At 43.8% G+C, this 26,139-nt stretch overlaps 1 protein-coding gene across 1 annotated transcript; it reads right to left on the reverse strand.

Annotated features, from left to right (window-relative positions):
- Positions 1-1,295: 1,295 nt before the first annotated feature.
- On the reverse strand, positions 1,296-25,914 carry BFAR (bifunctional apoptosis regulator). Its single transcript, XM_069486093.1, has 8 exons — positions 25,717-25,914; positions 15,852-16,186; positions 14,028-14,232; positions 13,116-13,285; positions 11,142-11,286; positions 5,729-5,902; positions 4,175-4,377; positions 1,296-2,641 (listed from the first exon to the last, which is right to left on the reverse strand). Exons 2-8 carry the CDS (start codon positions 16,112-16,114, stop codon positions 2,449-2,451), a joined length of 1,353 nt encoding a protein of 450 aa, XP_069342194.1. The 5' UTR covers positions 16,115-16,186; positions 25,717-25,914; the 3' UTR covers positions 1,296-2,448.
- Positions 25,915-26,139: the final 225 nt, after the last annotated feature.

Below are 26,139 nucleotides of genomic sequence, written 5' to 3' on the forward strand. Positions count from 1 at the left end.
AGACACCTACTGTGCGCCTGGTCACGTTCTAGGGCCTGGGTCGCAGCAGTAAACAAGATGGCGGTCACATGACGCCCACCCTTGTGAAGTTCAAGTCTAGGAGCTGTTAGGTTAAGAAAGGGTATTCCCCATCCCACTCTACTTTCAATGGTTAAAATTTATGTCCCGATTATGAAAGAAGTGTATACTCATTGCTTTAAAAAAAAAAAAAAAGGAAAAAACAGAGAAACATGGGGCAGAAAAAAAAAAATCACTCCAATGCCCACAATCCATAATAATCCCTGTTAGCATGTTAGTGTGCTGTCCAGCAGTCTTTTCTATAGTTTTCAAAATGTAGTTGAGATTATACCATATGATTTTCTCCATGTCTAATTAGACATCTTCAGAAACTTTAAATAGATATATCAGATACCATTTTATAGAGTAATAACTTTTGGATATTGGAGATATTTCCTGTTTTTATCAATTGCTGTGAAGATACTTATAAATAAATCTTTGCCACCTCCTACCTCTACAGCCTGTTTATTTATATTCCTTAGCCCAGATTTGCAGAAATGGCCATTTTTGGATCAACGGGTCTGAGTATTTTAAATAGACACTGACACCCTCTTCTGGTGCACCCAAGCCTGCTATGATTGGTAGAGGGTCCGAGGGAGGTGAGAGGCAGCCTGTGGCCCTTGACTGGGGTGAGTGTGCCCGTCCCTCCTGCTGGCCAGAAGCAGCGAGAGTCCAGCCCAGCCTGTTTGCCTCAGCCAAGCCTCCTTCCCCGACCAGACCTGGGTATGTTACTCATTCTTGAAGCAGGGTGTGGGAGCAGGTGGGGTCAGTGTGGGAGGCCACAGGTGGGGGTGGGCAGCACTGGCCTGGAGTCTGGCAGCCTGTGGGTGGCCCCGGCCCCGCTCCGCCAATGCCAGCCAGCACCAGCGCCGTGACCTTTTCCAGCCAGCCTCCATCTCCTCATCCAGAAACAGGGAGGACGCTGGCAACCCCGCAAGGCATGAGACCAGGATGTACAAACACCGAGGTGTCCCCAGACCCACAGTGCCATCAGTGTCTCTGGCAGGTCACGAGCGTTAAATAGGTAAAGCCAGGCGAGCAAACTCGAGGAGGAAGAAAAACACTCTCCCTCCTTTCTCTTCACATCCCTTAGTGGCTCCGTGGCTCAGTGCCTGCGTCGGGCTGGGGGACTTAAGCGTGGCTAGCAGATTATATTGGGCAAGGCAGATTTTTTTTTTTTTTTAAACAACCAGTTTTTCTATAGATAGAGGTTTTATCTGTATAAAAAAAATCTTTATTTCAAGTAATTTCTTCAAACTTTCAGGTGTAAAGTTTGAGTAAAATCTTCACTCAAAGATACAAAGGGTTAATGAATGGGTCATGAAGTCACAGAAGAACACTTTGGATGCGAGCTTATCTCTGGCCAGTCTCCAGAGAGATGCCGTCTCACACCTGCTGTTGTCACACTGGAAGGAAATGAAAGGCCATAGTTCATCTCGTGCCATAATTAGAATCACAGCGCTTGGTGCGATTACACTTGCTGTTTTGTACATCAGGACAGGACAATGAAGATTATACAGTGTGAGGTCAATTTACAAAATGTTTCCTTGAACAAAAGGGACTATCCTGGAATTTATTTTACAGATGAAATCCTTAGAAACAAAACAAAACAAAACAAACCCTAAAACAAGTTTTAAGTAGCACTGAGGCAGCTGATGGGAATTAGCCCCAAGGAATGCCTCACATTCCACTCATCTCCGTGCCCAGAGACAGGGATCCAGACATTCAATGATTACAAAAAACAAAAACAACAACAACAACAACAAAGCCCAGAGACTGCAAGTCTAACCACCATTCTAGTCTCAAACTGAATCGTTTTAGAGGCTTTACTCTGAAACCTAGCAACTCTTCAATGAGACAGAATTGTTGATTGAATACTGGGTTTTCCTCTGCACTTTTTATGTGAAACCGTCTATGCCTATGACAAAATTTTATCCTTGTTTTCCTAAACTTGACTTACAGGCCTGGCCCCAATAAGCCTGTTCTCAGGCGCTGGGAGCCCCTGTCAGTTCCTGAGGTTGCAGCAGGGGGCCGCCGATGTGGTGGCCTTCTGATGTCGCCCATACCACATCCTCTGGGGACTCTGAATCTTGCCGGCTGTCACGGACTAAGCCTCCCGAGTCCCTGTGAGGAAGGTGGCTGGGTGGAAGGGCTGCTCCTGTGTCGGCCAAGCAGACTGTCCTCCCCGCGCTGGGCTGTCAGTCCCTGCTGCCATGCTGACACAGGCAGGGGGGGGGGAGGACCTGGTCGGAGCCTTTGACACACAAAGCAGCACCTTGCTTTGCTAGGGGTAGAAAGTAGGAAGTCCGCCCCCTGCCTCAGCCCCCGTAAGCATCAAAGCTCAGACGTCAGGGAGACCAGAAGAGTCTCTCGGAGCCTGGGCGGCGCCAGTCACAACACCTGGGTTTCCAGCCGTCGGACTTCCTTGACCACGAGATCAATGTTAATAATTGGGTTAAAGTACAGGGCCCAGTAAAACAGACAGTTGCAGACAAACTGAGGAATGAGGGGCCAGAACATGGCCACAAACAGCCCTTGTGTTGATACTTTCCAGAAATGGCTCCACATCCTCTGAGGCACGGTCCTGAGAAAAGAAGAGAAGCGGCTCAGAGGCAGGACTGGGGAGGCGTTTCTAACGGCGCCGCCCGAGGGCACAGACCGGGCCTTTTCCCACTGCCTTGACTGTGGCTGCCCGTGCTGCAAGACCTTGTCTCTGTCCCCAGTGTCCGAGAAAGCTTTGCCTGACCAACCCATCTTCGACCCCGAGGACGCAGCTGAAAGGGGGGCCTCCTCGGGCACTATGGCCTGGGCCCCGCGCCCAGCGAGGCCTCCCTGTTCCAGCCCCCACCGCACTTACATGTCTCTTTTAACATACAGATTTTCTCTGCCAGGCCACAGGCCCCCAGAGACTGTCTTCTTTACCAGAAGATCTGCCGTGTCCAGCAGAGAGCCAGGGTCACAGTGAGGGCACGGACATGCCCGTTCTGGGCATGACTACATGAGTCTGCTGAATCAACGCAAATGAGGGAGGCTTCTGTCAGGTTCTCGGAACTATTTATAAGGCTGTGAGTCACAGGATGTCAAGAGGAAAGGCCGCTGGTGTGGTGGCAGTGTTATCTGCTCAGCTGCCATCCCCTCCTAGAAATGGCTTCTAAGTTTTCCTTCGAGGATTCTCCCTCCCTTATTCTTTTCCACGTGGTCTGGGTAGAGCCAAAGGGAGCCCCTGACTGTGGGGTGAGCCCAGGCCTTGAGCCCGGCCAAGGACAGCCTTGCACACCCCGGCACGGAGCCATGGGTTTACAGGGCACGTGACCCAGGCTGGGCCAATCAGAAAAAGGCATGTGTGTACTGAGACCCTTACAAGTGCTATGGGGAAAGAAGCGCTTTCTTTCCACCAGGTTTGCTAAGCTGCTCGGATGGAAGCCTGGCATGGCCAACGCCCCCACATGAAGAGAGCTGCCTCCGGCTGGACACAGGAGAGAACAGCGCCGTGAGAGGGAGAGAAAGAGTCGGTCCTAATGACAGCACTTGGGTATCTGGGTCCAGCCACACTGAAGCCTTGACTAGGCATTTCCTTTTTAGTAAAACCACCTTAGGTTGGTTTCTGTCACTTGCAACCAAGAGTCCTGAGTCAGAGACTGTCTAGTCTAATGTGCTCATTTTATGCATTCATCAGAGAAGTTATTACTGTCCTAGATGGCGGCAGGTCAGGATTAGAACTCATGACTACTGAATTCCCCGTCGGATCTCTTTATGCTCTGCCGTACTGCCACTTTCCAGAAAGGACCCTTTTCCTCTCATTTGCTTACTCCTTGATTATTAAAATCCTCTGTTGCCTGCCCCAAATTAAATGGTATACTATCACACAGAGATAAGATATAGGGAAACACTTTAACACCCAACACCGTGAAATGTTCCCCTTTTCAAACACAAGGTAACTTTCCTATTCTCTTCTGAAGTGCTGTTTCTCAAACCAGAGACGGAGGAGTCTTGGTAGACGGAGGATTTACTTCCTTTTTGAGTTTGAGAAATACTTCAAAGAGGGTCTTTCCCCCACTTGGTATTTCCTTCCCATCCTCTGTTGCTCCAACCATCTCCGACATAAAAACACACTTACTTCAGTTCGCTTCTTGACCAGATTCTCCAAAAGGAGAATAATTCCAGGACTGAGAGCAACATGGCATTGACGATGAGAAACCGTGACGTCCAGTAATGGACCTCTAGCCAGTCCCAAGCAAATTCAGCAATCAGCTGGTACGGAAGGAAGGCGTATTTGACAAGGAATTCTCTCCACTGCTTCCACGTGGGCTCCCTAAGATCCTTGAAAAAGAACACACAGACACAAAAAATAACGAGGACCGACTTTTACACAAGATGCTGTGATCAGCCCAGTGAGTTTTACATGTATTAAAATACACACACACATATATATCTAGCAATCTAAAATGAAATTTCCATCTATCATCTCATAATAATTAATCTTAGATAAACGTTATTAAAAAAGTTTGAATTGGAATGCTTGCCACATAATTGTGGACGCTCAGAAGCAAAAATCTAAGCATGAGGTATGAATAATGGGATTGGAATGAATTTAAATTAACCAGGGTTTTATTGCTTATTATTTATTATTAACCATCACTGCATGGGTAGCTCAAGCCATTCCCTAAATTCAACATCTTAGCTGTGCTAGAATGATGACAGTTTGTGGGGAAATGGCACACATACTCCCTTCGAAAAAAGTAATTTTTTTGTGGTGGTGGTTGGGGAAGCTTTTCAATTACAGATATTAGCAGATAAAAATGTTAATCTGATGAACGGCAGAGGCCGCTGGGGCTTGTTAAAATGGAAAGGTTGGGGTCTCTGCGCCCCTGGTCTGGCGAGGGAAGTAACTACTGGAAACAGGGTGACTAAGAGGCGCACTGAGCAAGGGGCTAAATAGCAGGCTTTAAACTGCAGTCAAGGCTGAAGTCAGTAAGGCAGGTATTTATCTATATTTTTTAAAAAGACTCTTTGGAGATTTAGAAATTCCATTTTAATATTCATAGGTATGGATTATATGAGATTCCTACATCCATGTGACTTTTGGATACAAACAGGTCAGACGGACTGGCCCCAAGAGTAGCAAAACAAAGGTTATTACGCTCAAATGACCTACTAGACACAGAGAAATCACCCCCAGTGAATGTGGTCCACTGAGAACTCTGGGTCAAACTGGAGAAAGGCACCTGAGGTGGATGACCACCATGCGAACAGCCCCACACCAGGTGATGAATTGGACACGGATGGGCATGAACCCTGCCACAGCAGGACAAGTAGTCATGCTTTGGGAGTCCTGTTAAGAGACAGATTACCAAACTGGAAGGCCCATAAATCTAATCCTCTAGGGCAATCTGGACCCATCTTCTTTTATAACAAAAGCACTTTTTTCTTTTTTTAACATTTCAAGTCCAGAGGGTAGCCCCTCTTGCCATGTAATGCAGGAAACAAAATGGGTGTCCAGGAGTGGGGAAGGTCACACTTTATTTTCTTCTGCAGGGGGCTCTCCCTGCAAAATTCACACGAAGGCTGGCTGCTGTCTGCTGTCCCCTGACAGGCTACGGCCACGTCTCCAGTTCCACACCACACTGAGGGACGGTCGAGTAATTTCATTCAAGGCACACTGCAGACCTACCAGAAGCTTGGTGATGACGTCCTCCCCGGAGCTGTCTTCCTGCAGAGGGCAGATGGTGTGGATGAAGGGCAGGAAGGTGTCTGTGTAGTCAAACAGGTACAGGTACAGCAGACCAAGTCTGGGGGAGCTCTTGAGGGCGTACAGCAAGAACAGGGACCTGCCTGGGTTCACGGCCTGCAGAGGACGAGGCAAGGACAGGGCCACGTTACAACTGTGGCGGCCAGCTCCCCGCCACACTCCTTCAAATCTCCCGCTCTCCACCGTACCCCTCTTTGCATGGTGTACACAAACAATGCATGACCGAATAGCAAAAGGGCAAGGGATCCACATGCTAGGCTACATTCTACAAATTGGGTGTGGGGAGCGGGTGGAGGGGTACAGATGAAATAAGGATGGCCGTGAGTGGGGGACCACTGAAACTGACTATGAGTACACTCGCCCCTCTGTTTTTGTATATATCTAATTTTTTTTTTTTGAGACAGAGTCTCACTCTGTTGCCCAGGCTAGAGTGCCGTGGCGTCAGCCTAGCTCACAGCAACCTCAAACTTCTGGGTTCAAGCAATCCTTCTGCCTCAGCCTCCCGAGTAGCTGGGACTATAGGCATGTGCCACCATGCCCAACTAATTTTTTTTCTATATATATCTTTTAGCTGTCCAGCTAATTTCTTTCTATTTTTAGTAGAGATGGGGTCTTGCTCTTGCTCAGGCTGGTCTCAAACTCCTGACCTCAAGCAATCCTCCTGCCTCAGCCTCCCAGAGTGCTAGGATTACAGGCATGAGCCACCGCATCCAGCCTCTAAAATTTTTTATGGTGAAAGATTTAGATAAAAAACATCCGTCTTGTGAAATGGCTGATTCCAGGCCTGGGGCAGGAAAGGTATAAAGGTAACTTGAACACCTTGACAAATGAGAAAGGAAACTATCAAAGCCTACTGAGGTCATCTCAAAAGGACTCACTAGCAAGTATGTTATACCTCAATTCAAAAGTTAAAGTTTAAAAAATGGACTCAAAATAACATGAGGAGGCTCCTACTCAAAAAGGGACAAGTTGAACATCAATCAGAATAACTAACGCATACTGAAACCCATCAAGAATGTTAAAATCTTCAGTTAACGATCCTAAAGAAAGTAAGTGGCCACCTTCAGAGGATAATAGGGAACAGTATCATTTTCCTGAAACTGATAAATAAAGGGAAAGAATCAAGCGATTAACCTGCCTTTCCCGTACAGACTGTACTCAGGGTGATTACATGATGACAAGAAAGCCCCTGTTTTTAAGATTTATTTCAGCTAATAAGTGAAGAAGGAATGAGAGAATTACATCACCATTTTGCAAACCCTAATGAACCAATTGATCTAAACAATGATCACAGTGGCTGCTGCCGTCAGAAAAAGGGAGACCATTAGATGTTATGAGCCTCTTACTGGAAGAAAACAGCAGCACCTAGGAAATAGCCTTGCCAAAACATCAAACCTGAACCAAAGCAGACTTGCTAGAGACTTCTAGAGACTTCTAGATTTAACTGCTAGACTCCCTGGTATGCGGGGGACAGAGGGACTGCTAGGCATACAACAGAGACAACAGCAAAATTCCAAAATGTGCGAAAACCCTACAGGACAAAATGATCTGGTTTCATCAACAAATAAACGTGGGGTAACAAAAAGAGGGAGGGAGACTCCAGAAACTAAAAGAGACTTAAGAGACATAACAGCCAAATGTAGACCTTGTTTCAATCCTGATTGCAATAAACTACCTGTTAAAAAAAAAAAGTGGGAAATTTGAAAACTGACAAATTATTTGATAACATCAGAGGATTATTTTTAACTTGGGGGAATACAATGGTGATATTGTAATTGTGTCTTTTAAAAATCTTCACTTTTTAAGCCGGGTGTGGTGGCATGCACCTGTAGTCCCAGCTAATTGGGAGGCTGAGGCAGAAGGATCACTTGAGCCCAAGAGTTTGAGAGACCAGCCTGGGCAACATAATGAGACCCCATGTAAAAAAAAAAAAAAAAAAAAAATAGTCTACCTTTTAGAGATTCATGCTGAAATATTTACCTATGAAAAATATGGTACCTCAGTTTCAAAATGATCACAGGCGAGAGTAGGTGGGGGAATTAATGAAATAGATATGGCCACCAGTTGCCGTTGTGGGTATGGGTAGATGGCAGTTTTGCACTAAAGGAACACAGGTCCCAGAAACAAAGCCTGACTGTGTCCAGCCAGATCACGGTAAATACAAGAAAAAGGGAGATGACCGGGTCACGTGTGTAGGTCTGGTGTCAGTGTGAGTGCTGAACCGAAACGGTCCAACTCTTAGCGACTTCCCATCAGATAAGGAGGAAAAAAACCAACCACGCAGTGATGTGATTCTGATGGCGGCACTACATCGGGGAGCTGCCTCCTCCATGGTGCTGACAGCACCGGCACTCAGGAGCAGCGGCGCAGGGACACGGGAGTCTCTCGGCTGTCAAGTGCTGCCCTCAGGGAGGGGCTGGGTAGCACAAAGAGCCGAAGAAGCTGACTCATGATAAGATTCTTCTCACATTCCCATTTGTTCTGCTTAATACTGAAGATTACAAGATGACTTCCACACATTTCAAATAGGGGGTGATTGCTGGATACAAGACTCAGAAGTGTTCTGCCAGATTTTTCTTTTTTTTTAAGACACAGAGGCTGGGCGCGGTGGCTCACGCCTGTAATCCTAGCACTCTGGGAGGCCGACGCGGGAGGATCGCTCGAGGTCAGGAGTTTGGGACCAGCCTGAGCAAGAGCGAGACCCTGTCTCTGCTAAAAATAGAAGGAAATTATATGGAAAACTAAAAATATATACAGAAAAAATTAGCTGGGCATGGTGGCACATGCCGTAGTCCCAGCGACTGAGGAGGTTAAGGCAGGAGGATCGCTTGAGCCCAGGAGTTTGAGGTTGCTGTGAGCTAGGCTGACGCCATGGCACTCTAGCCTGGGCAACAGAGTGAGACTCTGTCTCAGAAAAAAAAAAGAGAAAAAAAAAAAGAGGAAAAAAAAAAAGAGATAGGGTCTCACTACGTTGTCCAGGCTAGAGTAGAACTCCTGGGCTCAAGTGATCCTCCTGCCTTAGCCTCTCATGTAGCTGGGACTACAGGAACATGCCACTGTGCCCGGCCATGTTCTGCCACATATTAAAAACCACCATGGAATTAATATTGGCTACAAAAAGTCCAGAGTTTGACTGCATTAACAAAACAATTTATGATAAAAAAGAAGGACCTTTTTAATATTAAAAAACAAACGACAATAACACAAAAAACAATGCATCTACCTCAGGAGGCCCACATCCCTTCTTTAAAAAATTTGAACTGGTTTTTAAAGTAATACATGTACAAAGTAAACAAACATCTTTTCAAGTGGCCCAGAGATAATACTAACTGATAAATAAAATTCTCCATTCCATCTAAGTCTCATTTCCTGGATAAAACCACTGGTAACCCTTCCTGTATCCTCCCAGAAATTTTCTATGCACATGCAAATATATAGATACATACAAATTTTTATGTTTTCTAATATGCTTTTCTTTATTTTCAGTTACCAATACATCTTGGGCATCCTTCCTGACGAGCACACAGTCGCCCCTCCTTTGTCAATGCTTGCCTGATGGGTGTGCCTTATTGATTTAACCTGTTCCTGATGATGGGCACTTAGGCTGTTTTGCATGTGCTGCTATTATCAACAATGCCGCAGTGAAACAACTTGTTAGATGACTTTTCGAGAATCAAACCTTCCGTTCTCACAATGACCCGATGAGGTCATTTACCAAGGAGGAAACGGGCACGAAGAGGCCCAGGTACTTGCTCCTGTTCCCACAGCCAGTGTGTCCTGGAGGAGCCCAGGCAGGTGGGCACCAGAGCCTCGCTACTGACTGAGGCGCTACGCCGCCTCTGCTCTTAGTGCAGAGAAGTGAAGGGTCCAAGTGTTCAAATGCCCCTTTCCTCCTATTAGACATTCTCATCCTCGACAGTATAATAGGTGAAAAAAATGACATTTGGTTGTTTCAGTTTGTGCTTGTTTAATTATGAGAGCACTTTCCCTCCTACATTTATTAGTTATTTGTATTTATTTTTCTCCATGATGTCTTTTTTAGGGCATAAGTCTGTGTATTTCAGGTATTCTATAAGCGATAAAAAGACAGTATTTGCTTTACAGTACAATAGTCATTAAATCCTCTCTGTGAAGCAGAAGCAGCTGGTACAGGTAATTGAAGGTCAATTTCTCAGTATCTAGTAAAGCTGAAGCCATGTGTTACTTGTGACATAGTAACCCCACTTCTCAGTACGCAGGAAGAAACTCTGACATATGAGCATATGAACTTCCCAAGAATGTTCACAGCAGCACTGTTTCTTTTTTTTTTTTTTTGAGACAGAGTGTCGCTTTGTTGCCCAGGCTAGAGTGAGTGCCGTGGCGTCAGCCTAGCTCACAGCAACCTCAAACGCCTGGGCTTAAGCAATCCTACTGCCTCAGCCTCCCGAGTAGCTGGGACTACAGGCATGCGCCACCATGCCCGGCTAATTTTTTTTTCTATATATATTTTAGTTGGCCAGATAATTTCTATTTTTAGTAGAGACGAGGTCTCGCTCATTGCTCAGGCTGGTCTCGAACTCCTGACCTTGAGCGATCCACCCGCCTCGGCCTCCCAGAGTGCTAGGATTACAGGCGTGAGCCACCGCGCCCGGCCTGTTTCCTTTTATTTATTTATTTTTTTGAGATACAGTCTCACTCTGTTGCCCATGGCGTCAGCCTAGCTCACAGCAACCTCAAACTCCTGGGCTTAAGCGATCCTCTTGCCTCAGCCTCTCGAGTAGCTGGGACTACAGGAGTGCACCACCACACCCAGCTAATTTTTACTATTTTTAGTAGAGACTGGGTCTTACTCTTGCTCAGGCTGGTCTCGAACTCCTGAGCTCAAGCAAGCCTCCTGCCTCAGCCTCCCAGGGTGCTAGGCTTACAGGCGTGAGCCACCGCACCCGGCCAGCAGCACTGTTTCTAACAGCAAAAATGAAAACCCTCTCAGTGTCCATCAATAGGAAAACACATAAAGTGTCATATTCTCATGCAATGGAATACTGAGCAAAAGAGTGAACTGTTGCCACATATAAAAGCTACGTGCAGAAGGATATGGGGCCTCATAAATTAAGGGTGAAAGCCTGTAGGACAATGCTCCTATTGATTGTGGACACATACCCACGGTACAAGTAGGAAAACAGGCCCAGGAAGGAAGCACAGTACCAGCCGCAGGAACATGGTTACCTTTGGAGAGGGAGGGGTACTCGGGGGTTTCAATTCTATCTGTGCTGTCTTCTTTCTTAAGCAGTGGGCATGCAGATGACTGCTAAGTTGTTTTCCATACTTTTCTCACTTAAAAAAATAAAGAGTTTACCTTATATTCCCAGAGATTTTGGGGGGGCTTCACGCCTAGTGCTTTGACACGTTCTAGCTCCATGAGGATAGCTCTTCTGTGGCTGCTGTTTTCTATGGTATATGGTGCCCTTGAAAATTCTTCCTCTGTCAAGGTTAAAAGCAATCTGTGGAGGAGCGGGGGGTAGGAGGAGATTTCTTTTGAGATTATATACTACAAGCAAACTTTCCACATTCAGAGTTCTACCTTATTGACTAAATACTTTAGGCTTGAAGTTAAGGTGAGATATTTAATATGTGCAATGACATTAATAACAGCAAATAATTGAATTGCTTACTATTTGCCAGTGACTATCTGCAAATACTTTCCACAAATCATCACTGATCCATTTAACAGTTCTGCACAGCGGGTGGCCTTACGCCCCTTTAATGGATCAGAAAACTGGCTCAGAGAAATAAGGTGACGTGCCCAAGGCACACCCAGGTCAGTTTTGTTTCTAAGCCTTTGATTTTCCAGTTACACACTCTGACCTCTCACATATTATTCTATTGTTATAAGTGTGTATATATAGAAAAAAATTAGAAGGAAATCAAATAAAACGTTATAACATTAAGAGTAGTTGTTCTGGGGTAGTGATTTAATTTAATAAAAAATTGCTGGAGACTCCTTATCTGCTCTCCTCATCAGAAAACAGTGATTTGCCATTAAAAACGTCACCATATGCTGGCGGAAGCAGAGGAGAGAGCAGCAGGCACACGCGACCACTGGCGGAGGAGTGTAAATTCATGGTCCTTGTGTGGATACTTTGGTAATATTTATTCATGCTGTACAGAGCTATTCCCTTTGACTCAGCAATTCCAGTTCCAGGAATTTATCCTCTGGGAAACAGTTATGCAAAAATACACTGTAATAAAGAGGTAGAGAATTTTCTAGATCATAATTCTGGGAGGTGAATTTCTATGAAAAGCATATTGAAGTGGGAATATTTATCTTCCCCAAAGGAGAGCTCAGAGGAGGGGAGAAGTGACTGGAGCGGGAAGGGTGGCAGCTGGGCAGCCCCGAAATGAGTGCATTTTGTGTCTAAAATAAGCGACTCAGAGCGGCTGCTCCCATCACTGTGTGGTGTTCTACGTGACACCTCCACTCAGGGGACGGCTATACAAATATTATATTCATATATATACACACACATGTATACATATAAACACTGTACAATAGTATTTTCAGTTTGAATTAAAAATAATACATTGATATATTATAAATAGGATTATAAAGATATGTCACTTCAATATCATATAGTTCCATATTATTTTAAAAAAATAAATATGAAAAAAAATGTTAGTTTTATAATCAGAAGGCAACAAAGAAATCATTGATATAACCGCTATGGAAAATACTTTGACAGTCGAAAGAGAGTTACATATGACCCAGCCAGCCATTCCACTCTAAGACATTACTGAAAACACATGTCCATGCAAAAACTTGCAGGTGAATGATCATAGCAGTATTATTCATCATAGCCAAAAAATGGAATCAACCCAAATGTCCATCAACTGATGAATGAATAAAATGTAGCACACCCATACAACAGAATATTATTCAATCATAAAAAGAGTGAAGTCCTGATACAAGCTACATCACGGGTGAACCTTGAAAAAATTACGTGAAGTGAAAAAGCCAGCCACAAAGGCCACGTATTGTATGATTTCATTTATGTGAAATGTCCAGAATAGGCAAATCCGGAGAGACAGGAAGTAGAATGGCGTCTGCCGGGGGCCGAGGGGGAAATGAGGATTGGCTACTGAAGGGTAACAGCTTTCCTGGGGAGTGATGAAAATGTTCTAAAATGAGATGGTGATGGCTGTACATATTTGTGAACGTATTAAAAACCATTGATTATATACTTCAAATGGGTGAATTTTATAGTATGTGGATTATGTCTCAATGCAGCCATTTAAAAAAATGTCCATGGTGTCAGAAGACTTTGTTCCTCACCTTCCATTTACTCTTTCAGATAAAAACCTGTCCCTGTAGAGAGAGGCCCAAGGGCCCAGCTGCTCCAGCCAGAGGACAACTTCTTCTGCTGTCCATTTGGCCACAGCCTTGTGGACCAGGAGATCATGCTCAGATTCCCTGCTGCTCCAGTGATACACAAGCAGGACCACCTGGGGAAAAGTGACAGGGACCTTGAACATGGAGAGCTCAGAGAAGCCCATTTCTAAATATGCTAGTGTGGGGCAGGGAAGGGAAGAGGCTGAGCTCAAAGGGAATGATGCTGAGTGTGTACATGGAAGCAGGGCGGTGCCACTGCCACGGAGAACCAGGGAGCACAACTATCCTTGGAACATCTCTCTGACTGCTGGGCAGTGAGGGATCAGAGGCCAGAACAGGACTCATCCCAGAGCACCTGGGAGCAGCTGCACCCTTGACTCCATCAGCTTGGTCAACATAATCGACTCATGTGCTTTTTCTATTGAAAAAACATTTAGATTTTTGTAGCATAGAACTTAAAAAGAAAATAAGCCTCTACATTGGAAGTTAGTGGTGCATACTTAAGATTGACTCATCAAGGCAGACATGGTCTTGAATTCCAGTCCTACCACCTTTCTGCACCTGTTTCCTTAGCTCTATAGGAATAATAATAATAATGGTAACTGCTGCATAGGTTATCGCGAGGATTAAATAGGATAAAGCTAACATTTACTGGGTGCTAACTATTATGTGGTCTACTTGAGTAAGCAACATTCCTGGAGAAATCATACAACCCAGCAGATTTCAATGTAGGCAGTGAATTACATGCAGTCACGTCATCAATTGTTTAAGCGATTTTAACAGCAATGACTTCAGTGGAAAACAGTGGTAGGGGGGTCCGGGCTGGGGTGCACAGAGATATAGCAATAGACTTACTGCCACACCAGTTAAAGCTGTGAGCACTCCGGAAAAGAATCCCCCTCCTCTCTGGTGATTTACTTGGCCTGTGTTGGGAGCTAAAGGAATCTGATCATTCCCATATTTTTGAAAGGCTGCAAGACTTTGGACTATGTCATTATTCTGCTGAATGTCTTCAAATCTCATTCTAATCGCATCAGGAAATAACTTTTCAATGGCATCCCTATGGAGAACAGAGAAAAAAAATCACAAGACAGTTGTTTGACTAAATATACTAATACTTACAACACTTAGAGGCCAAAATAAAACTAGTAGTCAACATTTAATGATATACAGATATCCTAGTTGAATTGACAAGAATATCTGTTATAGTCCTGTTGGTAAAAGCAAAAAATTAGAAACAATCTCATGTCCCTTATGAGGGAAAGAGTTAAGTAAAATATGGTATATTCATTCAATGGAGTACTACATAGTTTTCAATGAATTTACTGGATCAGTATGTGTCAAGATAGATATATTTTAGACACACATACTGTTGAATGAAAACAGTAAACTGCAGAACCATACAGAGAGTACTCCACTGACTGAGAAAATACTTGCATTTCCTATTGGCACATCTATGTTTAAAAGTATCTTTTAAAATCTTAAAGAAATGACAACTACGTCATAAGTAAAATTACTCAGGGGAAAAGGAAGGAAGGAAGGATTCTAACATGGAGAAAGAGGGGTCAAAGAGGTCTTGCTTTATCAGCAATGTTCCAAAATTTTAAAAAGAATGTAAACAATGAATGTATATAAAAGATGTATTGCTTAGGTTATTAAAATTAGTTTATACAAAGGGGAAAAAAGCGAAATTCAGTCGTAACAGAAAGGCCTACCATCAGGTTATACTGTAGGGCTGTTTCATTTTCAATTATATACCATCAGAGACCCCTCCTTCCATTTAAGATTAACCTTCAGGTAGAGCAAGCCTGACAGGTAAGAGCAAACTGCAAATACACCTCCTGTGAAAAAGAGAATGTTGGGTTAATGGTTTCATGGAACTTTCTGGTATTCTTGATGATCGAGAAGGCTGCACACATTGCTAAGGCAACAGAAGAGGGGACAAGGATTTACGCCTCAAAGACCTTAGAGCACATTGTGACCATAAGGAAGCAGAAAAGAAAGATAGCTTTGTCTGTGTGATGCTGTGCATGAGAAACTATTAATGTGATAACTGGAACAGAGTTTATAAAAAGATTTTGAAAATCAGTACCAAATCAGTTATTCAGACTTATACAGTTATACCATCTTCTCTATTAATTAGACCTAAGGTGCTCTCAGTAAGTATTAATACAAATCAATAAAAAGTATTATATGTCATAGGATTACAAGCAATGGTCTGAGAACTAAAACTGATTTTTTTCTGTCACTTACAATAAATAAAAAACAATTTATGGGCCGGGTGCAGTGGCTCATGCCTGTAATCGTAGCACTGTGGGAGGCCGAAGCAGGAGGATTGCTAGAGGCCAGGAGTTTGAAGTTAGAGCGAGTTATGATCAAACCACTGTACTCTAGTCCAGGTGACAGAAGGAAATCCTGTCTCAAAGAAAACAAAAAAAAAAACCCAAAACCAAAACAACAAATTGTGGTCACCAATGAGGAAGGGAGTCTGGATTTTTCAGGTCCCCCCCATCTTCTTTTTTTGATATTCAGGTCCTTGAGCCCCTAATTCATATTCGAGCAGACGCAGAGTGACCACCCCGGAGGTGAGCTCTGAATCCCCAGCCTTTTCAAGCACTGTCGCTTCCATTAAGAGAGAACATGTTGTACGAGCTGTTACCGATGTGAGTTGAGAATTACCTGAGCAGAATGTTGACTTTGGGGAAACCTTCCCACTTTTCTCTGCATTCCGGACACTCTGTTTTCTTTGAAGACACCCACCATAAAGCTAGGCAGTGCCGGCAGAAGCTGTGCCCACAGTTCAGGGTGGTGGGGTTAACCAGGATGTCATAGCAGCAGTGGCAAGAAAATTCGCTAACGGAAATCTGAGGCCCGGTGCTTTGGAGAGGGTCATCTTTCTCGAGGCCCATCATGTTCAGATCATTTTTTTGAGGCTCCTCCATCTCTTAGCAAATTCTGGGATCCACAGATATAAAAAAGTTCAGACTTGAAAACTGCTGCAAAGCATCATTAATCTAGGAAGAAGAAAAAAAGATAGCAATAGGACAAATAGTGGTTTGAAGAGAAGAGTAGTTAATACAATAATATCAGCATTCTATCAGAGCTCTCATTTTTAAATGTGACGAATTCAGTTTATAAAAATCTACATTCCATAAACTAAATAATCATCATTGAATTTCTTTCTGGTCTATTCATTATACTTTTCAAAGTTAGTAAAGCAAAATGGTGTAGTGGAAATTTCAATAGATCTGGGGGTTGGGGATAGAGAATTCTGGATCCTTCCCTTTCACTAACTTCCTTTGAAATGTCTCTGGTCTCAGTGTTCGCAATTAAATTTCTACAGTCCTTTCTAGCTGTATAATTTTAAAATAACCCAGCTTCTTGGTCTGGTAAAATGTCTGGGGCTGACAGCAACAGATACACTTCATGTAAACAACTCCTTTCGTCCACATAAATAATTCCCATTAGGGAATCTGATTTCAGAGGCGCTAACAGAAGCAATTCCAAGAAGTGAGAGAAGCCCTGTTTTCTGGTGCCCTGTGCCAGGCCAACTCCTCCATGACTCAATACACCTTTTCCCCCTAAATCAACCCAAACATGCACATCATGTCCTATGGATCTGGCCAGTTTGGTGCTACAGAAACATGCTAATGTCATTAATACGCAAATGGTGAAGAACCATTCTCTTCTCATTCTCATCCGGGTCTTAGGAGATTTTTTTAAATGGAGAGGCAGTATGACAGAGAAGACCCCGGAGTTAGAACCTCAACTCCCCAACTCACTAGCTCTATGACTGTGCAGAAGTTACTTGAGCTCTGAGCCCGGTTTCCTTGACTGTGAAAACGGTGGTAACGGTACATAAACTTTAAAGGCATCTTGTGAGGATTAGAGACAGTGAAGGATAGTGGCTACGATGGTGAATGGTGTCAATAGGGGCCAAAGAAATGATTATTTACACTATTTCTAGTGTCATTGTAAGAGTCTCCCAATCTCACTACTGTGAAGGAAAAGAAAGGAAATCGCCCTCCGCCACCCACACCAGCCACACAGAGCAGGGCTCATGCTTTATGCTTTGCACGCATGTGGTTAAGAACACAGGTCCCAGTGCTGGGTGGCCTGGGTTCTTACCCAATCTCGGCCACTTTGCAGCTGCACTTGGCTTCCTCATGTACAAATGCGGGTATTCGGAGTATTCCCCCCCGGGAGGTTTGCACAGTTCAGTAAGAGAATGCAAGTACAGTGCCTAGTACAGAGCCTGGCATATGGTTTATTTAAAGATAAACCATAAATGGCAGCAGTTTACTGATTTTTAAAATCAACGGTATGAGATTTTTACCACATTTTAGAGGGTGCAAAATTTTGCATATAGCATGAAAACACTATAAATAAGTAAACCAGTAAATAGAAACTAGAAGGAAAGATAGGGTTAGCAGTAGATGTGTTTGGAAGGGGAAGATCATGGGTAATTTTTGCCTTCGTTTTTAGTTTTCTGTATTTACTAAGTTTTTAATGAAAACGTGTGACTTTATAATAATTGTAAAAAAATACAAAAATTGTAAAAAAAGTGTGTATGTGTATATATATACCATATATATATATATATATGGTATTCCTTGGTATATATATACCAAATTCCTTGGTATATATATACCAAATATATATATGGTATTCCTTTTGGCCAAACAATAGTGGGAGGTCTTCAACTCAGAAAATAAACACAACTAAAATTTAAATTTGGTGTTAAAAGTAGACTAGAGGTTCCTTATCCAGCACTAAAAACATAATTAAAGGTAAAATATAAATTTAGAAAATAAATGTAAGGAACAAATGTATTCAAAGTAAACGATGATGGTAAAGACAACAACCTGCTGTACAGGCCCATTAATAACTCTTCTTTTTGGAAGAGAAAGGGTTTAAATAAATGTTCTCAACAGATTCCAGATAATTTCCAATAATCAGTCATAATTGCTCATTGTTTATATGTTTAGGAACATTTAAAATGCTTCTAAGTGCTTTCCTTTGGGCAGCCTCTTCAAACTGCTAAGGAAGTAGGAGAGCTTATGTAGGATTTTGAAAAAAGAATCCTTTTGATATAGTACCTTTATTCCACTAATATTGATGAAACAACTACCACATGGAGGGCATTATGGTAGGAAATAATAATCAAACCATGAGTATTTATTGGGCATCTCCTCTGAGCTGGGCATGGAGCTCTTGATCATACCTGGATTCAATGTCAGAGGAAAGATACAGAGCTCTGGGTGAGGGCTATGCAAGGGCTGGGCCTGGCTGGGGCAATGTCCTCATGTTTTCACTGAGAGCAGGTGTGACACAGCTGGAGATGAGGCCTGAGACAGGGTCTCGCGCGCCAGGTTGAGGAGAGGCAGGCAGATCAGAGATGGGTGCACAGAAACGTTTCAGAGGTGGTGAGACCGGCAGAGCTGGGCTTGTGGATACAAATCTCACCAGGAAGGAGGGATAGACTGGGAGCAGGGAGAGCAATTAGGGAAAAGTTAGAAATGAGATGTTATTACTTCTGGGACTAAGGTGGCAAACATGAAAATGTGAAGAAAGGGATAAATCTGAGAGATGCTAAGGAAATGATTTACGGGCTCCAGTGACTAGAGAGAAAGAATGATCAAAGATGTTGGCTAGGTTTCAGAACAAGGCCAGAAAAGCTGTTCTCCTGATAGAAATGAGGTCACTGTAAACAAATAGTGAATTTTAGAAATGTGGGGTTTGAGGTAGTCAGACTTCCAAGTAGAAATGTCTAGTAGGGAGCTGGAGACACAAAACTATAGTTGGGAATAAGAATGAAGCTAAATGTATGGATTTCAATGTAATTGCAGAAAATTACAAATAATGTATTTTGAAATTAATTTCTCACAAATTAGCCTTTTAAAAACTAGAATACACCAGCAGTTCCTTGCCTACAAGATCTGCAAGTTTATTTCTCATGCGAGAAAACAAATCACACACAAATGTTAAAGGTTATTTTGCAAAGGTGAGGTGACCTTAATTAACTTTGTTTCGTAACTGCCTTTAACAAATTAGAAACTGCACTGACTTTGATAACTTCTTCGGAGTTTTACTTGTTTCATTTTACCCTAAATTCAAAAGCTGGACGTCAACAGAGAAACGGTACACATCCTTAAACAAATTCAGTGGATCATTTCTGTTACTTTTGTATCTATTTGGGTTACTCCCACCAATTAAAGAAAGCAGTACTTTTAGAGGATGGAAGTGCCTCTTCAGTGATAAAAATCTAGCTCAGACACTAAAGTTACAAGTTATGGTGTTGGAACTTGGGTAAATACACCTACCCCTGCTGGCAACCATTAAAGGCCTCTTTGAGAAGGTCTGAGGATGTTTACAGCTGTTCTTGCAGCAGGCTGGAGCCCTGAGAAGCTGCTGGCCAGTTAGTTCCTTCTGAGTTCCTTCCCAAGTGAGCACGTGTTAGAAGACTCTGGGCTACTGTTCTTTTCACCTGTTTCCCCCTTGTGTCAAAAGCCTTGAAGATGACAGGTGGGGAAGTGGGCAGGATGGAGTGGGGGGAGGAGAATCGTTCTATTATTACCCCCAGTGCTCTGTTCACATGGATACACTTCTGTTTATGAAATTACAAGTGTTAATTACCTAGTTCAAAACCAATGGGAAGAATGCATGAGCTTGGGGAAATCCACAAAACAGCAAACAGTAACAAGTTCATGGGAGGGCCTAGGGGCTCATGCCTATCATCCCAGCACTTTGGGAGGCTGAGGGAGGAGGATTGCTGGAGGCCAGGAGTTTGAGACCAGCCTGGGCAACACAGTGAGACCCCCATCTCTACTTCCCCTCCCCCTGCAAAAAAATCAGCTCGATGTGGTGGCATGTCTACAGTCCCAGCTACTTGGGAGGGTGAGGCAGAAGGATCCCTTGAGCCCAGTGAGTTTGAGGTTCCAGTGAGCTATGATGATGCCACTACACTCTGCCCTACTTCAAAAAAAAAAAAAAAAAAAAAAGTTTAAAATGATAGGCTGAACAGTACAGCAAAACCTCAGGAGTTCCCACAGGTACTGAGTCATTCTCAAGAGCTGTTTCTGAACAAAAGTTGGGTTTTCAACTGAAACTCGGAGAAGTGCCTCAGGAGGTCTGAATTCCACATCAAGCTGGAGTGTGAGCACGGTATTTGCATTTCCCTGCAAGGCAGTCTAGAGTTTTTATCAGGCTCTCAGAGAGGACCAAGACCTGGAAGAGGTTAAGAACTACTATTTATCCACCGGGGTAAAAGGTTCTTAATAGAACACACCCGTCTGCCTCTTGCAGTGGTTTTCACAAGCCAGGTGAGCCCGGCCACAGTGACGCAGCTTTATCACCATGGGCACCCATCCTCCTTGTCCCGGGCCAGTCTCCACCAGCAGCCACCGCCCTAAGGCAACATCTGCCCCACAGGCAGGCTTTCTTTCACATGGTGTTTTTTCTTTTCTTTTTAAATTGAATTTGGTGCCAGCATTAAAAAAAAAAAAAAAATCTAATTTTACATAAAATCCTAGATTTCTGGCTTCTCTTCAAAAAAAAAAAAAAAAAAAATCAGACCTGGCAACACTGGGATCTAATTTTTCACCTGCAGTCTGCTCCGGTCCTCTCCCACCTGTTCTCAGTTTTGTTATCTGCCTCACCCCTGAGTTCTCATCCCTTGTCCCATGATGTGATGCCTTCTGAGTCTATTGATGGGTGTATGGTTAGCCTCAGGCTAGTCAGCTTTTGGAGTTGTCAGCTTATAGCTTTCCTATCTTTATTTTTGAGATAGGGTCTCGGTCTGTCACCCCAGCTGGAGTGCAGTGGCATCATCATAGCTCACTGTAACCTCCAACTCCTGGGCTCAAGTGATCCTCCTGCCTCAGCCTCCGGAGTAGCTGGCACTATAGGCACACGACCACACCCAGCTAATTTGTTTTCTATTTTTTGTAGAGACGGGGTCTTACTGTGTTGTCTAGGCTGGTCTTGAACTCCTGGCTTCAAGTGATCCTCCCACCTGGCCTCCCGAAGTGCTGGGATTACAGGTGTGAGCCACCACACTGCCAGCTTTCTTCACTCTTGATTTGCTGTCAGGCTGTTATCTGTTGTTGTTGGCATAACTGATAGGAAACAATTATAATCTCTGATGATCTGGGCAATTCCAAGATATTTAATCAACATGACCTTTTCTATGTTTGCCCAAGAAGATATCCCTAACTGATCTACTATAGTAATCTGAAAATCTGTGAGAGAACAGAAAAGGCTGGGATACATGCAATCTCCCAATAATGTTATATAACTAAAGAACCCAGCAGGAACTTGGCTATTCCTCCCTTGGAAGGAAGTTGTTTGTCCGACTGGGTGAGTGCTTACCTATGGATTTATCTAGAGGGCTACTATCCAGGAGGTGATGGCCCTATTGTTACCTGTTTCCTTCTTTAGTCACACACCCAACTAATATTTATTAGGAAACTCAATTAATACAATAATTTTTATTGCATTTATCCAAGACAAATGCATTAATTCTGAGTTTAAGTAGCTAGCTTATAAAGATCTCACTATACAATGACTGACTCTAAAGAAACTGTAATTTTTAAACTGCTTGCCTGAGCAGTATATGATTATGGTTCTACCTCTTTATTCAACATACATCTATTTTGACTGTATTTTGCCTAATATTTTAGGAATCTTTCTAAGGGCTAATTTATTGGGGTTCCAGCCTGAAAAATATGATTCCAATCATTTCTCAGCAAGGATATTCAGTGTAAGAATAGAAAGATCTTGCCTTTTTTGGGCCTGTGGTTAGGCTATTTCCTTCCATTGCATAATACCTGACAACAAAGACTAATCACAACTGCTAACATTTACTGAGCCTTTGTGATGTGAAACGCACAATGATCCTATGGGATAAGTATTACTATCATCTCCATTTCACAGATGAGAAAATGGAGGCCTAATTAGTAAATGGCAGAGCTAGGTTTTAAATCGTGGTCTGACTTAAAGCCTGTCTTCATAACACTTCATTAGCCCAAGAAAGTAGTCAATAACAGTTATCAGTTCAAAGGACTGATTTACTCTTTTATCATCTTGGCCACATCACAGAGCTGCTACTGCACAGCTAAGAAAAACAAATGGGAGAAAACAAACTAGAATGTGACAACACTGCATTCTGGAACATCAACTCCAGCTGGTAGCTGCTAGAGTGAGTATGCTGTTCTCTGCAGAAATGTTACAATAGAACTAGGCAGGTTCTGTGAAGGGGGAGTTGAGAAAAAGAAAAAAAAAAATGAAAAACAGGGGTAGGGATGGGTGAAGAAACCCCTAGCTCTGGCACCCCAGATCCACTCCTGGGGACAAACACTGGCAGAACACTACAGACATTATTAAATGTCCAAAGTGTGTCCACCTATTTATGGTGATTATGAAATAAAAATAAATGTGCCCAAATAAGGCAAGGGTCAGAAATGGCAATAAGGACAGACTATTATGTGTTCTTCCTGCAGGTGGCAAAAACTGGCTCTTCCATTCACATGAGTAGCATTTTTAGTTGCTTACTGTGTAAAACCTTATGTTTTTCTGACTCCAAATAGATTTTCTTTCTGGAGAGGGTCAGAAATCAGCAGGGCAAATGCAGTGAGCTCCTTTGGGTGTTGACTTGCTGCCTGAACTTTGTAGCCCCAGGATTTGTTGTCTTGTGTGGTAGTGTTGGGCAAGATGAGGGCAGGCTGAGAAAGAGATCCTGGCTCTCTCGGAGCTTGTCCTCTCTCATTTCTGTTATGTGTCCTATATTCAAGAACCTATCCTGTACTAAACCTTGCCCATGTTCAACAACTCAGAAAGCTATGAAAAGCTGCTGGAGGTTACTAAGTAACCCATACCGTAGCTATTGGTTTTTATTTTTTATTTTATATCATCTTATTGTTATGGGGGATACAGAATTGCAAGTTACATACGTTGCCCATGTACTGCCTTTCCCCCCAAGTCAGAGCTCCAGCTATTGGTTTTAAAATATTCTGTATGACTCCCATTATAAACTAACACGTCCTTTTCAGATTCAGCTCACTCTCACACTTTTTACATACTACTGTTTTGGTCATGTCTTTGCTTCTTACGTCAAATCCTGAGGTCCCTGAGGTCAGAAACCAAGCCACTAAATTTTATCACCATACCTCAGAGTGACTGGCACAAAGCTGAACTCTAGGTATTTGTAGATGAAAACCAAATCAACAAATATTTGACTCCTCCACCAAAATCACCAGGTAAACTTCAACCAGGATGTCTGGGAGAGAGGCTCAAGAATGTACATTTTAAACAGGCCCTTCAGGAGATTTTTATGCACACACAAGTTTGGGAACCAGAGAAAGAGTGAGCTGTTACATACAAATAAACACTGACATGCCTAAGTATATATCTCAGAAAAGGTATGAATGTGTGTGAACAAAAAAAAGTTTAAATGACACTTTTTATTCTCTTCTTGCCAATCCCTCCTCTCTCCATTGCCTGAAACATCCTCCTAGAACAAAATTCTGACCAAGCCTCTCCTTTGCTCAAAAGTTACCTACTATAAGTAAATAAAGCCCAGAGTTGAAAGCTGGCCATTGAATTTTTATGCCCCTTAGCAATCAACATAACTTTTTAACTTAGAGCACAAACTATGGAGCCAGAATGAATGAATTAAAATCCCAGCTCCACCAATTATTAGCTGCATGACCTCCGGAGAGAGTCACTTAAACTTTCTGTGCCTCTGTTGCTTCACTTGTAAAATGGGGATATTAATAGTACTGATAGGGTTGTTGAAAGGATTAGATGAATTTAATATATGCTCAGCATTCAGAACAGTGCCATGTAAGTGCTAGTTATTAGTATTACTGTGATTGTTCCCTGCTACTCCTCTGCTCACACAGAAGACTACACAGTAGTCTCATCTATTAATTCCTGCTCCTTGGGCATATTTCCACATCCTCATATTGTTCTCTCCATCTGTAACACAGCTTCACAATATATCTGGGTCAAAAGTATCCAACTGACAAAATCCAAATCAATTGTCACTTGAAAGTCTAAATTAATCTTTCCTGCCTCTGTGCATTAGTGTAACTTTTATGTGTGTAAGTTTTCTCATCTACTGGACTGCAATTTCTCTGCAGAGGATGGTAGAGTTGGAACAGTATGGTTTTAAGAGTGAGACTGATTCCTAGACCTACGCAAGGAATAGAGAAAAAAAGAAAAAAGAAACAAAACAAAAAAAGAGTGAGACTGATCTGGGTTCCAAACCTGGTCACCATTTGTTCTCCCTGAGTCTCATAGCCTCAACAGCCTTCAAAAGGCTGTTGGGAGGTTTAAATGACAAACTCTATGCATAGATACTCAAAAAGAGTTTATTGTATGGTCGCTGGTATTATTAGAATTATTAACGGTGGCATTTACTGAGTGGTGGCTGTGTAATTAGTGCCAGTGCCAAACGCTGCTGGCACTCACCTGTAAAATGGGGATATTAAAAAAAAAAAAAAAAGACAAAACTGTCTTGGAGAAGTACAGTTTTTCAATCAAGTTTATGGAGATACACAGGGAAATGCAAAGCACATCGGTCAGGATACACCCAGGCTGGCTGTTTACAAAGCATCAGTGACAGGAACAAACAAAACAACCCTATCAGCACGTGCAGTCTGCGCTGCCTCTGGGGTGTGCCCTGGGTAGAGAGCAAAGCTCCTTTCCTATTGGCCTCTCAGAGCGTGACATCAAGACCACCCCCAAAGGACCAGCCAATGAGCTTCAGCGGGGAGGACAGAACGGCGACGTTGAGAGCGTGACAGACTCTCGGCTATCACTTCACCAAAGTTGGGGGGCTGCCTCCTGCCCAGCCAAATATCCTCAGATAGACATAACCTGACTCCCATTTGCCTCCCCCTCTTTTAATAAAAGAAAACTCCTTTGTGTACAAGTTCGGATTTCTGGGCAGTGAGGCTCGGAATCAGAAGAGCACAGCCCAAGCGTGACTTTCGGGTTTCATTTTCTCCTTTCTGAGCTTCCGTTACCCTATTTTAAAAAGGGGGAGTAATCACTCCGCCTTGGGGCAGGAAGGTGCCTCGCTAATTAGACTGCAAGCTCAGCCTGGCGGCTATCAGGAACCCGATCAATTCTGGTTGAGCTGCTGCAGGCTGTGCCAGGCATTCCTGGCGGGCAAGCGCCCCGTTGTCCTCCTCCAAAGTGTATGGAAGCGACGCCCCCTCCATCCCGCCCTAGGGAGCCTCTGGAGCGAGCGGCTCTCATCCTGACATCCCCAAGAAGACGCAGGCGAGGCCCAGCGACCGGCCTCGCCGACGTGGGGCTCTCGAAAAGGGATGGGGCAGTTGGCCAAGGTGGGATCCGCACCCCGCGGCCAGGACTGATGCGCATCAGGACCCTGGCCTGGGCGAGGCAAAGGCCCGCGCGCCTCGTCCAACCCCGCCAAGGGGATCGGCCAAGGGGATTCCGGCTCCGTCTTGCACATCACGCACCGAAATCATGCCTGGGCCGCTCCCTCACCACCCCTCGCCGTGCTGTGGCTTACCATTTCACTCGTCCCGGGACCAACCCGGCCATCGCCCCCCGCCCGGACCCCCGGGGAAGCAGAGGAAGAGGCAGAGGCTTCACTTCCGGAAGTAACTTGGGAGAGACTGCGGAGGAGAATGCCCCCAGCCCGCGACCATAGAGGAGAGGCCGCAGTCGTTTCCCAATCTCCTTAACCCCTCGACCTCCCCGCTGCCTAGAGCGGCCACTCCCCGGCGGAGGAAGTGGGCGCATGCGCACCACCGCCGGTCCCTCCCCTTCCTTTTCGTCGACCGAAGGCTAGCACTCAGGAGTTACGCCCCGGGGCGAACGAGAGTGTCTGCGTGTCTTCTTCCTGGGAGGCTGTTTCTGTATCTGGAGGATACAACTTTACCCAGAAATTAAAAGTAATATTATAAGACCGCACTGTACTCACCACGGTTTT

This window comes from Eulemur rufifrons, chromosome 14 (genome assembly GCF_041146395.1).
Source record: "Eulemur rufifrons isolate Redbay chromosome 14, OSU_ERuf_1, whole genome shotgun sequence".
Lineage (NCBI taxonomy): Eukaryota > Metazoa > Chordata > Mammalia > Primates > Lemuridae > Eulemur > Eulemur rufifrons.

Excerpts from the sequence above, each read along its gene's own strand:
- BFAR (XM_069486093.1), bottom strand. The coding sequence starts at position 16,114 with ATGGAGGAGCCTCAAAAAAATGATCTGAACATGATGGGCCTCGAGAAA. Across the intron at positions 14,233-15,851 it reads AAAGTCAACATTCTGCTCAG|GGATGCCATTGAAAAGTTAT; the intron begins GTAATTCTCAAC and ends TGTTCTCCATAG. Across the intron at positions 13,286-14,027 it reads CAGCTTTAACTGGTGTGGCA|GTGGTCCTGCTTGTGTATCA; the intron begins GTAAGTCTATTG and ends ACTTTTCCCCAG.